General features: G+C 49.6%; 1 protein-coding gene across 23 annotated transcripts in view; it reads left to right on the forward strand.

Annotated features, from left to right (window-relative positions):
* The window catches only part of LRRK1 (leucine rich repeat kinase 1), a 195,782-nt gene that overhangs the window by 75,939 nt on the left and 102,497 nt on the right, over positions 1-17,346 (forward strand). For 18 of the 23 annotated variants that reach the window (XR_003852414.1, XR_003852404.1, XR_003852406.1 and 15 more), the window contains 5 exons: positions 2,707-2,858; positions 9,913-10,030; positions 10,638-10,754; positions 12,820-13,649; positions 14,245-14,346. Coding sequence is in view for 6 of the 23 variants with exons in the window: in XM_029575179.1 (XP_029431039.1) it covers positions 2,707-2,858; positions 9,913-10,030; positions 10,638-10,754; positions 12,820-13,649; positions 14,245-14,346 (1,319 nt within the window). In the remaining 17 variants the exon portion in view is untranslated. The remainder of the gene's footprint in view (positions 1-2,706; positions 2,859-9,912; positions 10,031-10,637; positions 10,755-12,819; positions 13,650-14,244; positions 14,347-17,346) is intronic. The other 5 variants (XR_003852418.1, XR_003852419.1, XR_003852420.1 and 2 more) reach the window with 3 other exon arrangements.

Below are 17,346 nucleotides of genomic sequence, written 5' to 3' on the forward strand. Positions count from 1 at the left end.
GGATTTAGGCGAGCAGGGCCCTGCGCCCCGGTGAGCCTATTTTACATAGGCTCACCGGCGCGCACAGACCCCGGGACTCGCGTAAGTCCCGGGGTTCTCCGAGGGGGGCGTGTCGGGGGGCGGACCCGGTCGTCGCGGCGTTTAGGGGGCGTGTCAGCAGCGTTTTGGGGGCGGGTCTGGGGGCGTGGTTACGGCCCGGGGCGGTCCGGGGGCATGGCCGCGCCCTCTGTACCTGCCCCCAGGTCGCGTCCCGGCACGCTAGCGGCCCGCTGGCGTGCGGGGATTTACGCCTCCCTCCGGGAGGCGTAAATCCCCCGACAAAGGTAAGGATGGGGTTTAGACAGGGCCGGGTGGGTGGGTTAGGTAGGGGAAGGGAGGCGAAGGTGAGGGGAGGGAACGGAGGTAGGCTGCGCGGCTTGGCGCGCGCCGGCTATACAGAATCCATAGCCTTGCGCGCGCCAATCCCGGATTTTAGCGGATACGCGCGGCTCCGCGCGTATCCGCTAAAATCCAGCGTACTTTTGCTTGCGCCTGATGCGCCAGCAAAAGTAGGCCAAATCGTGCGGTTTGAAAATCTACCCCTTAGGGAATAGCCACTGCTATTAATTGCAACAGTAGCATGGGATCTTCTTAGTTTTTGGGTACTTGCCAGGTTCTTATGGCCTGGATTGGCCACTGTTGGAAACAGGATGCTGGGCTTGCTGGACCCTTGGTCTGACCCAGCATGGCAATTTCTTATGTTCTTATGCAATGTTGGGCAACTTTGGAAATCAGTGAGTATTCACAATAAATACCAAAGCATTTTGGAGTGTATGAAGGCTACAAAAACAATAGCTGAATGAAACTTTTTTTTTTTAATATCCATATGCTCTGTGATTATGTCAGCAGCCCTTTAAAGAACAGAAGATAAGTAAAAATGTTTATAGTCTGAAATTTTATTTGCATAAACATATAAAAAAGGAGAAATATTGCACGCTGGTGGGAGTTACACGGTAGATGATTATATTTCCTGACTATGCCTGTCCAATAGCAATGAAAGGATTATATGAGGCCAGCTCTCGCAAGCGATGATCATTTGAGCATTGCTTCAGCTTCCCTTTGGGTTTATCAAAAGATTACAAAACGGAAAGAGGCCGGAAGGACCGACCCAAAACATGGAATACCTGAAGAAGAAAAGCCAGCGCTTTCGCCAAAATAATTTTTAGCCCTGCTCTAACTTGTTTCATATGGTTTTTAAGTTTAACATTTTTAAGACGTGTTCAGAAATTTTTCTGCCACCTTTAACACCCATTTAGCTGTTAAACCTCCTGTCAAGATTAGATCAGATTTAACCGTATCACACCTGTAATATATTAAAATGCCCTAAGCCATGAAAAAAATATATTTAGCGCCAGATATTCACCCAAAGTGTTTAAAAAGCTCATTCTCTGTGGTCTGTTTCTTTTGAAAGCCTGACAAAGAGATGCGGAGTAATTCACATTCACTCCAAGAGCCATTTCAAGTTAGATCACAGTAACTATTGTAAACATCACTGCTGTGCATGTGAAAATGATGGCTTCTCTTCCTCAGGTAAATGGGGATACTTTCGTCAGATGAAGGAAGACTGACACACACACAGTTCTTTATCAATTTTTTTACTTCTTAAGCCAAAAAATTACCATTATGCTAAAGTTAAAAATCTGACTTCAAATTTATGCTTTTAATTTTCTTGTATATTCCAAAAATAAATGAAATCCTGCTACCTGGCCACCTCGAAGAAGCAAGCAAAACCAGAAGAAAGCAGGGGGAGGGCAAAATAGAGCTGTAGCACATAAGATCTGAGCCATTCCTGCCAGAGAGGTCATCCTGCTCTTGATGGGAGCCTGAGATAGTTCAGCTCACGTCACTGACTCCAATCCAGAACCTTTAAAAACCTTACAAACATCTCTCAGAGAGAAGAATTGTGGATCAGGAAAGCCAGACTGCGTTTTCCACTGGGCTTTGGAGAAGAGAGTGACTGGCCCAGGGTCACACAGAGAGGTGGTCAGAGAGAGGTGCTACAGCGTCTCCTGCCTCACAGTCCAGTTCTGCATTGCTGTCTGTTTGTTTATGTAATTAATTAAATGTGTTTCTTGTTCGGATCCACTTGCAAACGGACAAAAAAATGCAGAATGCAATGCAAAGCATAACAGAGATAATATTGTTAGAATAGTTGGCTCAGCAATCACAACTTGAGAAAATCTTCAAAGCCACCAGCTTTCTCTTTGGAAATAGCCTGGCTCTGAACGCGTGTCAGGGTACGAGTGTCCTTTTTCCAGTACATTATCCGCAATCTTTTTTATTTTGAAAGGTAGGTGGGTAAATTGCACCTTCCGAAGAGGAGGCATAAGTGTACGCGAGTGCCCACCCAGCCACCCGAGGATTTTCAAAGCACATGCTACACGCAGATTTTATTGCTATGCCTGCTGTTTAAAAAATTGCCCTCCCTCTATACCAAAGAGCAATAGAAAGTATAACCAAAGATAGATAATCAGGGCCTTTCTGCTCACTTTCCTTATTTAAGGTTCATTGTTTCCCCTCTGACAAGGATAAAAATCATTGTACAGCATGCGTGAAATCTTTAAAGCTGCCCAAAGTGCCACCTCTGGCAGGCTTGTGAGTGTGTCCCTGTGATGGCCTTACCCCTGCAGCAGCCCCAGTAAATACATGCCTGTCTCTTTCCTCCAGCGGCCACTAGCCGCCTCTGTGGTCAAGCGGATGAAGGACCCCAGCTTCGCTGTCTTCATGTACAAGTTGTGCTGTGGGAAGCAGACATCCTTCTCCTCTTCTCCAGGGCACGAGAGCACTGTGGTCTTCTGGGATGGCAAAGAGCTTGAAAGGTAGAAAACTCTAGTACTCTTAATTTGGGATGAAGGTTTCAGCCAATAGAAGAGAATAAAATCACTTGCATGTATGACACTCTTACTGTGGTTAAACCCTCCCCACCAATTCCACTCTCTGACTGCCAGCCATAACCCCCAACCCACACGCTGCCGTCCAGCCTTCTGTGGCACGTCCTCCGCTCCCCCTAACCTCAGACTGCTGTCAGGCTCTCGTGATGGTAATAACCCCAACCCACACGCTGCCGTCCAGCCTTCTGTGGCACGTCCTCCGCTCCCCCTAACCTCAGACTGCTGTCAGGCTCTCGTGATGGTAATAACCCCAACCCACACGCTGCCGTCCAGCCTTCTGTGGCACTTCTCCTCCGCTCCCCCGTAACCTCAGACTGCTGTCAGGCTCTCGTGATGGTAATAACCCCAACCCACACGCTGCCGTCCAGCCTTCTGTGGCACGTCCTCCGCTCCCCCTAACCTCAGACTGCTGTCGGGTTCTCGGGTGGTACTCATCCTCAGCTTACATACTGCCGTCCAGCCTTCCGTGGCACTTCTCCTCCGCTCCCCCTAAGAACATAAGAACATAAGAACATAAGAAATTGCCATGCTGGGTCAGACCAAGGGTCCATCAAGCCCAGCATCCTGTTTCCAACAGAGGCCAAACCAGGCCACAAGAACCTGGCAATTACCCAAACACCTAGAAGATCCCATGCTACTGATGCAATTAATAGCAGTGACTATTCCCTAAGTAAACTTGATTAATAGCAGTTAATGGACTTCTCTTCCAAGAACTTATCCAAACCTTTTTTGAACCCAGCTACACTAACTGCACTAACCACATCCTCTGGCAACAAATTCCAGAGATTTATTGTGCGTTGAGTGAAAAAGAATTTTCTCCGATTAGTCTTAAATGTGCTACTTGCTAACTTCATGGAATGCCCCCTAGTCCTTCTATTATTCGAAAGTGTAAATAACCGAGTCACATCTACTCGTTCAAGACCTCTCATGATCTTAAAGACCTCTATGATATCCCCCCTCAGCCGTCTCTTCTCCAAGCTGAACAGCCCTAACCTCTTCAGCCTTTCCTCATAGGGGAGCTGTTCCATCCCCTTTATCATTTTGGTTGCCCTTCTCTGTACCTTCTCCATTGCAACTATATCTTTTTTGAGATACGGCGACCAGAATTGTACACAGTATTCAAGGTGTGGTCTCACCATGGAGCGATATAGAGGCATTATGACATTTTCCGTTTTATTAACCATTCCCTTCCTAATAATTCCTAACATTTTATTTGCTTTTTTGACTGCTGCAGCACACTGAGCTGACGATTTCAATGTATTATCTACTATGACGCCTAGATCTCTTTCTTGGGTGGTAGCTCCTAATATGGAACCTAACATCGTGTAACTACAGCTAGGGTTATTTTTCCCTATATGCAACACCTTGCACTTGTCCACATTAAATTTCATCTGCCATTTGGATGCCCAATCTTCCAGTCTTGCAAGGTCCTCCTGTAATGTATCACAGTCTGCTTGTGATTTAACTACTCTGAATAATTTTGTATCATCTGCAAATTTGATAACGTCACTCATTGTATTCCTTTCCAGATCATTGATATATATATTGAAAAGCACCGGTCCAAGTACAGATCCCTGAGGCACTCCACTGTTTACCCTTTTCCACTGAGAAATTGACCATTTAGTCCTACTCTCTGTTTCCTGTCTTTTAACCAGTTTGTAATCCACGAAAGGACATCGCCTCCTATCCCATGACTTTTTAGTTTTCGTAGAAGCCTCTCATGAGGGACTTTGTCAAACGCCTTCTGAAAATCCAAATACACTACATCTACCGGTTCACCTTTATCCACATGTTTATTAACCCCTTCAAAAAAATGAAGCAGGTTTGTTAGGCAAGACTTCCCTTGGGTAAATCCATGTTGACTGTGTCCCATTAAATCATGTCTTTCTATATGCTCTACAATTTTGATCTTGAGGATAGTTTCCACTATTTTTCCCGGCACTGAAGTTAGGCTCACTGGTCTATAGTTACCCGGATCACCCCTGGAGCCTTTTTTAAATATTGGGGTTACATTGGCCACCCTCCAGTCTTCAGGTACAATGGATGATTTTAATGATAGGTTACAAATTTTAACTAATAGGTCAGAAATTTCATTTTTGAGTTCCTTTAGTACCCTGGGATGCATACCATCCGGTCCAGGTGACTGCTGTCGGGTTCTCGGGTGGTCCTCATCCTCAGCTTACATACTGCCGTCCAGCCTTCCGTGGCACTTCTCCTCCGCTCCCCCTAACCTCAGACTGCTGTCAGGCTCTCGGATGGTCCTCATCCTCAGCTTACATACTGCCGTCCAGCCTTCCGTGGCACTTCTCCTCCGCTCCCCCTAACCTCAGACTGCTGTCGGGTTCTCAGGTGGTACTCATCCTCAGCTTACATACTGCCGTCCAGCCTTCCGTGGCACTTCTCCTCCGCTCCCCCTAACCTCAGACTGCTGTCGGGTTCTCAGGTGGTACTCATCCTCAGCTTACATACTGCCGTCCAGCCTTCCGTGGCACTTCTCCTCCGCTCCCCCTAACCTCAGACTGCTGTCGGGTTCTCAGGTGGTACTCATCCTCAGCTTACATACTGCCGTCCAGCCTTCCGTGGCACTTCTCCTCCGCTCCCCCGTAACCTCAGACTGCTGTCAGGCTCTCGTGATGGTAATAACCCCAACCCACACGCTGCCGTCCAGCCTTCCGTGGCACTTCTCCTCCGCTCCCCCTAACCTCAGACTGCTGTCGGGTTCTCGGGTGGTCCTCATCCTCAGCTTACATACTGCCGTCCAGCCTTCCGTGGCACTTCTCCTCCGCTCCCCCTAACCTCAGACTGCTGTCAGGCTCTCGGATGGTCCTCATCCTCAGCTTACATACTGCCGTCCAGCCTTCCGTGGCACTTCTCCTCCGCTCCCCCTAACCTCAGACTGCTGTCGGGTTCTCAGGTGGTACTCATCCTCAGCTTACATACTGCCGTCCAGCCTTCCGTGGCACTTCTCCTCCGCTCCCCCTAACCTCAGACTGCTGTCGGGTTCTCAGGTGGTACTCATCCTCAGCTTACATACTGCCGTCCAGCCTTCCGTGGCACTTCTCCTCCGCTCCCCCTAACCTCAGACTGCTGTCGGGTTCTCGGGTGGTACTCATCCTCAGCTTACATACTGCCGTCCAGCCTTCCGTGGCACTTCTCCTCCGCTCCCCCTAACCTCAGACTGCTGTCGGGTTCTCGGGTGGTCCTCATCCTCAGCTTACATACTGCCGTCCAGCCTTCCGTGGCACTTCTCCTCCGCTCCCCCTAACCTCAGACTGCTGTCGGGTTCTCGGGTGGTACTCATCCTCAGCTTACATACTGCCGTCCAGCCTTCCGTGGCACTTCTCCTCCGCTTCCCCTAACCTCAGACTGCTGTCGGGTTCTCGGGTGGTCCTCATCCTCAGCTTACATACTGCCGTCCAGCCTTCCGTGGCACGTCCTCCGCTCCCCCTAACCTCAGACTGCTGTCGGGTTCTCAGGTGGTACTCATCCTCAGCTTACATACTGCCGTCCAGCCTTCCGTGGCACTTCTCCTCCGCTCCCCCTAACCTCAGACTGCTGTCGGGTTCTCGGGTGGTCCTCATCCTCAGCTTACATACTGCCGTCCAGCCTTCCGTGGCACTTCTCCTCCGCTCCCCCTAACCTCAGACTGCTGTCGGGTTCTCGGGTGGTACTCATCCTCAGCTTACATACTGCCGTCCAGCCTTCCGTGGCACTTCTCCTCCGCTCCCCCTAACCTCAGACTGCTGTCGGGTTCTCGGGTGGTCCTCATCCTCAGCTTACATACTGCCGTCCAGCCTTCCGTGGCACGTCCTCCGCTCCCCCTAACCTCAGACTGCTGTCGGGTTCTCGGGTGGTCCTCATCCTCAGCTTACATACTGCCGTCCAGCCTTCCGTGGCACTTCTCCTCCGCTCCCCCTAACCTCAGACTGCTGTCGGGTTCTCGGGTGGTACTCATCCTCAGCTTACATACTGCCGTCCAGCCTTCCGTGGCACTTCTCCTCCGCTCCCCCTAACCTCAGACTGCTGTCGGGTTCTCGGGTGGTACTCATCCTCAGCTTACATACTGCCGTCCAGCCTTCCGTGGCACTTCTCCTCCGCTCCCCCTAACCTCAGACTGCTGTCGGGTTCTCGGGTGGTCCTCATCCTCAGCTTACATACTGCCGTCCAGCCTTCCGTGGCACTTCTCCTCCGCTCCCCCTAACCTCAGACTGCTGTCGGGTTCTCGGGTGGTCCTCATCCTCAGCTTACATACTGCCGTCCAGCCTTCCGTGGCACTTCTCCTCCGCTCCCCCTAACCTCAGACTGCTGTCGGGTTCTCGGGTGGTCCTCATCCTCAGCTTACATACTGCCGTCCAGCCTTCCGTGGCACTTCTCCTCCGCTCCCCCTAACCTCAGACTGCTGTCGGGTTCTCGGGTGGTCCTCATCCTCAGCTTACATACTGCCGTCCAGCCTTCCGTGGCACTTCTCCTCCGCTCCCCCTAACCTCAGACTGCTGTCGGGTTCTCGGGTGGTCCTCATCCTCAGCTTACATACTGCCGTCCAGCCTTCCGTGGCACTTCTCCTCCGCTCCCCCTAACCTCAGACTGCTGTCGGGTTCTCGGGTGGTCCTCATCCTCAGCTTACATACTGCCGTCCAGCCTTCCGTGGCACTTCTCCTCCGCTCCCCCTAACCTCAGACTGCTGTCGGGTTCTCGGGTGGTCCTCATCCTCAGCTTACATACTGCCATCCAGCCTTCCGTGGCACTTCTCCTCCGCTCCCCCTAACCTCAGACTGCTGTCGGGTTCTCAGGTGGTACTCATCCTCAGCTTACATACTGCCGTCCAGCCTTCCGTGGCACTTCTCCTCCGCTCCCCCTAACCTCAGACTGCTGTCGGGTTCTCGGGTGGTCCTCATCCTCAGCTTACATACTGCCGTCCAGCCTCCCGTGGCACTTCTCCTCCGCTCCCCCTAACCTCAGACTGCTGTCGGGTTCTCGGGTGGTACTCATCCTCAGCTTACATACTGCCGTCCAGCCTTCCGTGGCACTTCTCCTCCGCTCCCCCTAACCTCAGACTGCTGTCAGGCTCTCGGGTGGTCCTCATCCTCAGCTTACATACTGCCGTCCAGCCTTCCGTGGCACTTCTCCTCCGCTCCCCCTAACCTCAGACTGCTGTCAGGTTCTCGGGTGGTCCTCATCCTCAGCTTACATACTGCCGTCCAGCCTTCCGTGGCACTTCTCCTCCGCTCCCCCTAACCTCAGACTGCTGTCGGGTTCTCGGGTGGTCCTCATCCTCAGCTTACATACTGCCGTCCAGCCTTCCGTGGCACTTCTCCTCCGCTCCCCCTAACCTCAGTCTGCTGTCGGGTTCTCGGGTGGTACTCATCCTCAGCTTACATACTGCCGTCCAGCCTTCCGTGGCACTTCTCCTCCGCTCCCCCGTAACCTCAGACTGCTGTCGGGTTCTCGGGTGGTCCTCATCCTCAGCTTACATACTGCCGTCCAGCCTTCCATGGCACTTCTCCTCCGCTCCCCCTAACCTCAGACTGCTGTCGGGTTCTCGGGTGGTCCTCATCCTCAGCTTACATACTGCCGTCCAGCCTTCCGTGGCACTTCTCCTCCGCTCCCCCTAACCTCAGACTGCTGTCGGGTTCTCGGGTGGTCCTCATCCTCAGCTTACATACTGCCGTCCAGCCTTCCGTGGCACTTCTCCTCCGCTCCCCCTAACCTCAGACTGCTGTCGGGTTCTCGGGTGGTACTCATCCTCAGCTTACATACTGCCGTCCAGCCTTCCGTGGCACTTCTCCTCCGCTCCCCCTAACCTCAGACTGCTGTCGGGTTCTCGGGTGGTCCTCATCCTCAGCTTACATACTGCCGTCCAGCCTTCCGTGGCACTTCTCCTCCGCTCCCCCTAACCTCAGACTGCTGTCGGGTTCTCGGGTGGTACTCATCCTCAGCTTACATACTGCCGTCCAGCCTTCCGTGGCACTTCTCCTCCGCTCCCCCTAACCTCAGACTGCTGTCAGGCTCTCGGGTGGTCCTCATCCTCAGCTTACATACTGCCGTCCAGCCTTCCGTGGCACTTCTCCTCCGCTCCCCCTAACCTCAGACTGCTGTCGGGTTCTCGGGTGGTCCTCATCCTCAGCTTACATACTGCCGTCCAGCCTTCCGTGGCACTTCTCCTCCGCTCCCCCTAACCTCAGACTGCTGTCGGGTTCTCAGGTGGTCCTCATCCTCAGCTTACATACTGCCGTCCAGCCTTCCGTGGCACTTCTCCTCCGCTCCCCCTAACCTCAGACTGCTGTCGGGTTCTCAGGTGGTACTCATCCTCAGCTTACATACTGCCGTCCAGCCTTCCGTGGCACTTCTCCTCCGCTCCCCCTAACCTCAGACTGCTGTCGGGTTCTCAGGTGGTACTCATCCTCAGCTTACATACTGCCGTCCAGCCTTCCGTGGCACTTCTCCTCCGCTCCCCCTAACCTCAGACTGCTGTCGGGTTCTCGGGTGGTCCTCATCCTCAGCTTACATACTGCCGTCCAGCCTTCCGTGGCACTTCTCCTCCGCTCCCCCCTAACCTCAGTCTGCTGTCGGGTTCTCAGGTGGTCCTCATCCTCAGCTTACATACTGCCGTCCAGCCTTCCGTGGCACTTCTCCTCCGCTCCCCCCTAACCTCAGACTGCTGTCGGGTTCTCGGGTGGTCCTCATCCTCAGCTTACATACTGCCGTCCAGCCTTCCGTGGCACTTCTCCTCCGCTCCCCCTAACCTCAGACTGCTGTCGGGTTCTCAGGTGGTACTCATCCTCAGCTTACATACTGCCGTCCAGCCTTCCGTGGCACTTACCCCTACAGTGAGGTCTCCGACTTCACTCCCTGTGAGATCCCACACCACAGTCATCACTCCCCCCTCCCCCCCCCCCCCCCATTTTGTGGAGAAATGGATAATGAGTGCATACAGCTCTACTGCCTGAGCCAAGGTTATAATGCATTCCCGCACTGCCCACAGGAACTACACCGTGGTAAACACCGAGAAAGGACTGGTGGAAGTGCAGAGGATGAGCTGTCCAGGAATAAAGGTGTGCTGTCAACTAAAAATACACAACACGCTTTGGACTGCAACCGAGGTGCTTGTATACATAAAGACGTCTAACTTGTGTTCGCCCCGCCTTTCGGCGCTGATCTGTCTCTTCATTTGTATTGTACGCAGTCTAGTGATCGGGTCTGAATCCTGTCTGATCTGGACCCCTCTCTCCGCTTTCCTTAGCTCGGCTCGGTTTCACTATAAGCCCTCCTCCCCTCAGGGCTTCAGATAGCCTTAGTTGCATGACTTTTTTTTACTTTGAAAAACTTTCAAAATAAATGTTAATATTATTTTGACTTATACTTCTAAATATGGACACCTGGAATTTAATGAATTTTTTTTTTTTAACTGTATCCGTGCACAGACCTTTCACCTATGTTTGGTGGCTGCATAGTGCTGTGCCCACATGGTGTCTGTTTTGGAATAAAAAAGAAATGCCATCATTGACAGGTGATGTAGCTGGCGAGTGTGCAGAAAGCTGCCGGGCACATTTATTCATTTATTTAGTGCTCTTTTAGTCCACAAACGCCGATCACCTTGTGCAATGCGGATTTCGTACGGTGCATTTATACCATCCAGTTTCTCAGCTCTTGTACTGCAGAGACCCAGCCATGTGAGGCTGAAATGATGACTCTCTGCTTCCTTTCTAGGACCAGAAGGTGTATGTCTATGGGCTGCAAGGCATGTGCCCTCTGAACGTGCCGCAGAAAATTGTAGATACGCCAGCTGTTGTTACTTGCTTCTTGGCAGTACCCATTGTAGAAAAGGTAAGAAACGTTACTTATTTGTTACTCGCTCCACTAGCAGTGTAAGATACAAGATTACCAAATAACTCAGTGGTATGGAAAAAAAAGCCATGTATCTATCAGCGGGGATAGCCTAGGGGTCAGAGCAGCAGGCTATGAACCAGGAGAGCAGGGTTCAAGTCCTGCTGCCACTCCTTGTGACCTTGGGTGAACCCCCTGAATGTAATCTGCTTTGAGGTGCTGAGAAAAGTGCAAAAAGCAGAGTATAAAAATCTAAATAAACAAGTGTGGAGACCATGCCACAGTGGTCATGTAGCACTAGATGTGAGTTAGGGTATTGAGGGACAAGGGCCAAAACAGCAAGATGAAGGAGATAAGAGCACCAAAATGCAACAATCAGAGGGTCCTTGGACAAAGGGAGCCAGGAAAGCAGCAAGGAAGTGTTCTCTGCCTCTCAGAAAGATGTCTCCCTCTGCCCTTCTGCATCAGAGAGGCGGCGTACCCTGTGCATCTCTCTGTGCATCTCTCTGTGCCACTCCACAGCACATTATAAACATATGATGAGCATTGCGGCGTCTCTGTGTATGTGCCTCGTGTGTAAGGATGTTCGCCTGGAGCAGCGAGCGTGTCATCCGGTTTCTTCTTCTGGCCAATCTCGCTGGATCTGAGAGAGCTGGCAGCCCCAGGGGAGGCGATGGGAGATGCCAGGGGACAGTCAGCCCTACTCACTGCAGAGGCTTTGGATGTCTGTGCTCCTTACTGGCAAGGGCCCTGGAAGAAAGGAGCCCACCTTGCCGGAAAGAAGAGCCGATATCCTTGCAACATGCTGAAGGGAGGAAAAATTCTCCCAACTTATTTTGCTGCTCAGCAAACAGTAAATCAAATAATCCACACAGGAAAAAGACCAATCGGCCCAGCAAGCTCTCACACTTATCTGTTTCACCAACCACCAACTTCAGGGCTCTTGTTGGTAACTGTTTGATTCAAGTTTCCTGCCATCCCATGTCATTCATGCAGAGAGAAATGTTGGAGTTGCATCAAAGGTGAGCATAAAGCTTATGTTTAAGGGTTGTAACCGCCACATCAAGCAAGTTACCCCCAATGCATGTTTACCCAGACTGCACAGATCCATGCCTTGTTGGATGTTGTCAGTTATATACCTTGGAGCTTAAAATGATGTCCTCTGAGGAAGGGAAAGATGTCTATTTAATGGTGTAACTATTCCTATCGGGTCTGATGCTAGAGACCTAGGCATTTTGATTGACTCTAAGCTCTCTTTATGTCGCCATACGCAATCTTTCCATAAACTCTGCCTTTTACACTCCATTAAGCCATTCTTCTCAGATTTAAGCTGATAACTCAATCATTGGTCATGAACTCACTAGATTACTGTAATTCTTTCTATCTAGGCCTGCCAAAAAACACAGTTTATGTGCTACAACTTATCCAAGCTTCAGCTGCTCGCCTGGTCTCTAACTCTTCATTACATGCACATATCCCCTCAGTTTTGGCCGCACTCTACTGGCTCTCAATGGAGCAATGGATCTAATTTAAAATACTTACTCTGACTTTTAAAGCCATTAAGGGCCTTGTTCAATTTGCACTTAGCGGATCGTAGATTATTGGTGTTCCCTACACATAGATCCTTTGGCTTAGCTGAGACACGTTCTCATATTTCCAGCATCGCAGGCTACAACCTTTGGAACAGTCTCCCAGAACCACCAGAAATGGAATATGACCTATTACATTTTAGAAAGATGTTAATTCCCTATCTAGTTATCTCAAGGGATTGTAGGATGCCTTGAGCAATTGTTTGTTGTTGAGTTTAAGATTTTAATCTGTTTAATTTCATTTTTGTTTGTTTAGTCTAGGCATTGTATTAGTTTTTGTACTGTTTGTAACTTACTGTGTTTTTATTAGGCATGTAATTCTTGTTGCCCACTAAGAACTGTGGAGTAGAGGGCTACAACTTTGTTAAATAAATAAATATCAATGAGTCATTGGCATGTAGTGGTGGTGCCTCTGTGGCAGTTGCAGAGCTTAAATGAATGAATGTCTCTGACTGAACAATTTCTTTCCTCTGTAGAACTGCTGTTTGGTGTTTGCTGGCCTATCCGATGGTCTTGTTGCCGTCTTTTCGGTGGTTCGAGGCATCCCAGATGCCAACTGCTCCTACATCTGCTCGCACACAGCCAACAGGTCAATGTTCAAGATCTCTGATGAGGACCCACGTCAAAACCGCTACCCGGTGAGGGCCATGGAAACCGCCAACAGTGGGTCGCAGGTCTGGTACAGCAATGGCCCTGGCATTCTTATCGTGGACTGTGTGACGCTGGAGATCCTTCGGAGGCTGGAGCCCTTTAACCCTCCTTCTGTGATTACATCCATAGCGTGCAACTCAGAGTGTGGTGGGGAGGAGGTGGTGTGGTGCTTGGACGATAAGACAAACTCTTTGATAATGTACCGCGCCACTACGTACCAGCTCTGCGCCAGGTACTGCTGCGGGGACCGCAGTCCTCTGAGAGACATGTTTACAGTTCAGCAGCCTACCGGGCTAATCCCCGCCTCCACCTCAAGCACTGCCCTGTCCAGGAAGGGCCCTGAAAGGAAGTCGCCCGCTGACATGACGATTATCTACAGCGAGGAGCTCGGCATGCAGATGATAAGCCACCAGGATTCTCTTACAGACTATTGCTCAGTATCTTCCTCCTCCTCCCTGCCCACCAGAAACACCACATCCTCCAGCCTTCTGAGCTCACCGGTGAGCACATCCAGCATGCCTCTCTCTACGGATTATGAGGAGCTCAATCCTTCACCTCGTCGGCCTGAAAACATTGCCCCACCAACAGAGGATGAGATGCCAGGCCTACAGGCCATAAGCATTCTTGTGGTCAAAGACCTGCTTTGGATTCCCAGGTACTCTGTTCCTTAAAATACACTGAGAGAGCCTAGAAACCTGCATTGCAGACAATTTAGGTTTTTGTTGATTCAGTGTCTGGGAATAACACTTACTTATTATAGTTACAGCACTACTAGCCATAAACAGGGCTATAGTGATACATATAAAAGACAGTCCCTGCTCCGTAGAGCGTACAATTTAGTCAAGAGACTCAGGCAAGACAAATAGAATAGAATGTCATCCTCCACTAGCTCATTCTGTGGCTCCAGTGCCATGAGCTTTCATTTGCAGCTACCTGGGGATTTTCCCCTCCACCCTCCTATCTATTCCAGCCATGGCAACGACCGTCCCTAGCCAGGGTGCACAGAGCAGGACTCACTCCTAATCCAGTACAAGCCCCACCCCCTGAGTCTGGATGTGGCTATTGAGAGATGCCTGGAAACACCCCTATCCCATCCCCGCTATCAATCCCTAGAAGTACAAACAAGGCAAGTGAATCCAACCTGGATTTCCCCCATGGCGGTGCATCAGGCTTTTTTTAAATTATTATTTATTTTAATATCTGCAAAGTCTAGTGTGAAGTGTGAGTGACTGCCTGACCTCTGTTTGTAGGCGCGGTGGAGATATCATTGTCATTGGACTGGAGAAGGAGTCTGAAAACCAGCGGGGCAGAGTGATAGCGGTGCTGAAAGCTGCAGAGTTGGAACCTCATGGGTAAGTCGGAGCGGGTGAACGTCTTGCTCTGGTTTCTGCATTCCAGATTTGAGAAGTGTGTGGTGAAGACCATGCAAAATTATTCTGGGCTCTGAGCTTTGAAAATTAAATTGCAATAAGGAAATGCAAAGAATTACAGCTGCTCTGTGTGCGTGGGTACCTTTTTTTCCAGTGGAATTTACAGGCAGCCTTTTTGAAAGTGAAAAAAAAAAATGTGTAAATTCCAACTCCACCCATAGACCACCTCCTTGGTGTGTGCGTAAGTTTACGCACATAATCCAGGGCTGGCAGGAAGTTTTCAAAGGGGCCATTAATGTGCTGCTTTACCCACGTTAAGGACTCTGAAAGTTGCCCTGCTGCGTACTGCAGTTCTCATGCTCTTCTGTTCTGAAATGCCCACTACCTAAATACCACCCAGCCCCTCATAGATTGACGTAACGGAGACCTGAGTTTACCTTCCATATATCACACTGAACCCTCTGGTGCCATCCTTAGGGCTTGTTTTTAAACAAGTTTTACACGTGTAAATGCACTTTACCCGTGGAAGTGGGCTTTTAAAAATTGCTACATTATATGCCATTGAATTCCCCATATGATTATACAAACATAAGAAATTGCCATGCTGGGTCACACCAAGGGTCCATCAAGCCCAGCATCCTGTTTCCAACAGAGGCCAAACCAGGCCACAAGAACCTGGCAATTACCCAAACACTAAGAAGATCCCATGCAACTGATGCGATTAATAGCAGTGGCTATTCCCTAAGTCAGTGGTTCTGAACCGTTTTCCCATTGTGACACATCTGATGGACAACGCTCACATGCGTGCCACACTGCTCATTGTTTCTGCCATAGATTGTAAATAATAAAAAAAAAAAAAAGTCCCCGTATTACTTTTATTGTTAAGAATGACACAAAGGAAAGATAAGAGTACTCTCTCTGAACATAAATTATATAAATAGTGTAACCCTCCCATACCAACTTCCAGCACTCAAATAGTAACCTCCTTACAAGACAACACTGAAAAGATTACAGCAGGCCTTAAGACACCAATACTCCTAATATTAGAAAAACAGAACAAGTCAGGCTGCTATAGAGCCCTACACAGAAACTACAGGCCAGCAGAGAACCTCACCTGAATCACATGTGCTGACCCTCACCTAACAAAGAATAAAGAGACCAAAACGCATAACTAGAAGCATGCAGACAAAAACTGAACTGGGAACTGCAACAAGCCAGAGTCTCTGTATGCAGTGCAACAAAGGAAAAATAGAAACATCACCAGTCCTCATAAAACAAATCAAGAAATATAAAATCAATAGCAGTAAAAAACATACTAATAAAAAAAAAGATTCTTTCAAAACAGCTGATGAATGGAATATCCAATAATTAAAAACTCATATCAAAAATGTCGATACCAATAAAATATTTCAAAACAGCAGATACAAGGACCCAATAATTAAATAATAAGGATTAAAAAATGCGCTCTCTCCATACCTAGAAACGTTTGATTTCCAGGTGCCTAAGATTGTTGTGCATTAGGATGGGGAGGGGGTTTGCTTACAACTTTCTTCTCTCTCTCAGTCACACACAAGCTCTCTCTTTCACATTGGCTCTCAATCACACACATATACACATGCTCTGTCTCTCTCAATCACACAGACACCCATGCTTACTCTCTCTCTTATACACACAGGCTCTTAATCATACATACACCTGCTCTCTCACTTAGACATACAGGTTCTCAGTCACAAACATACCTGCTGCCTCTCTCTCACACACACACAGGCTCTCTCACTTAGACATACAGGTTCTCAGTCACACACATACATGCTGCCTCTCTCTCACACACACACACACACACAGGCTCTTAATCATACATACACCTGCTCTCTCACTTAGACATACAGGTTCTCAGTCACACACATACCTGCTGCCTCTCTCACACACACACACAGGCTCTCTCACTTAGACATACAGGTTCTCAGTCACACACATACCTGCTGCCTCTCTCACACACACACACAGGCTCTCTTTCACAGAAACAGGTTCTTAAACACTTACCCATCCAGGCTCTTAATCACTCACTCACATACATGCTGTCTGTCACACACACATATGCTCGCTCACGCTCTCTCCCCCCGCCGAAGAACTAACAGCAGCAACAGCCTCCTCCTCTTCCAGCCCTCGCAGCCTGGAGAAAGGAGTCCAATGGGCCGCGGGGGCTGACCTTGCTCCTCCTTTTGCTCTGGGCTGCACTGCAGAACTTGTACCTAGCATGGTCTCCTCTTCCCGTGCGGGCAGCCGCTGCACATCACTTCCTCTTCTGGGCCACGGGGGTGGGAAGAAAAGAACCCGACTCCAGCTCTGCCCAGGCTATCAGTATTTTAAGCCCGGGCGGAGGAAGAGTTCCCATTTCACCGAGGCAGGGGGAAACGGAAAAGTGTGGCGACACACCGGTCGAGAACCGCTGCCCTAAGTCAACTTGATTAATAGCAGGTTATGGACTTCTCCAAACCTTTTATAAACCCAGCTGCACTAACTGCCTCAACCCCATCCTTGTAAATGGCTTTTTACAATTGCTATCATAGTATGTTACGTTTACGTGCAGGACGCCTTTGAAAATTACCTCCTCTCTCTTCTCTCCTACCCTTCCGACTTTGGTTTCTGAGTTTTACTAAGGCATTCTGTTCTGTTCTGCTTTTTGAGATGGATCATGACAGCAGAACCCCAGGGTACTTATTTTTTTTCTTCCTTCATTTTCTCTCGGTGGCACCACTCTTCTCCTCCATTGCTGCTGTCGCTGCTTGCATCATGAGGGTTGGAAGTCCCTGCCTTGACTTCACTTTGCCTAGTGTCATTCATTTCAGAGACACAACCTGTTAGCCTCTGACCTCTGGCAGTATTTCTCAACAAACAAAATATGTGAGCAGTACCATAAAAGTGTGACCATTGTTACAAGGAGGCCCTGTTTCTCAAGGAAAGGAAACCCCTGGAAATAGC

The sequence above is a fragment of the Rhinatrema bivittatum genome, chromosome 13 (assembly GCF_901001135.1).
Source record: "Rhinatrema bivittatum chromosome 13, aRhiBiv1.1, whole genome shotgun sequence".
Classification (NCBI taxonomy): Eukaryota; Metazoa; Chordata; class Amphibia; order Gymnophiona; family Rhinatrematidae; genus Rhinatrema; species Rhinatrema bivittatum.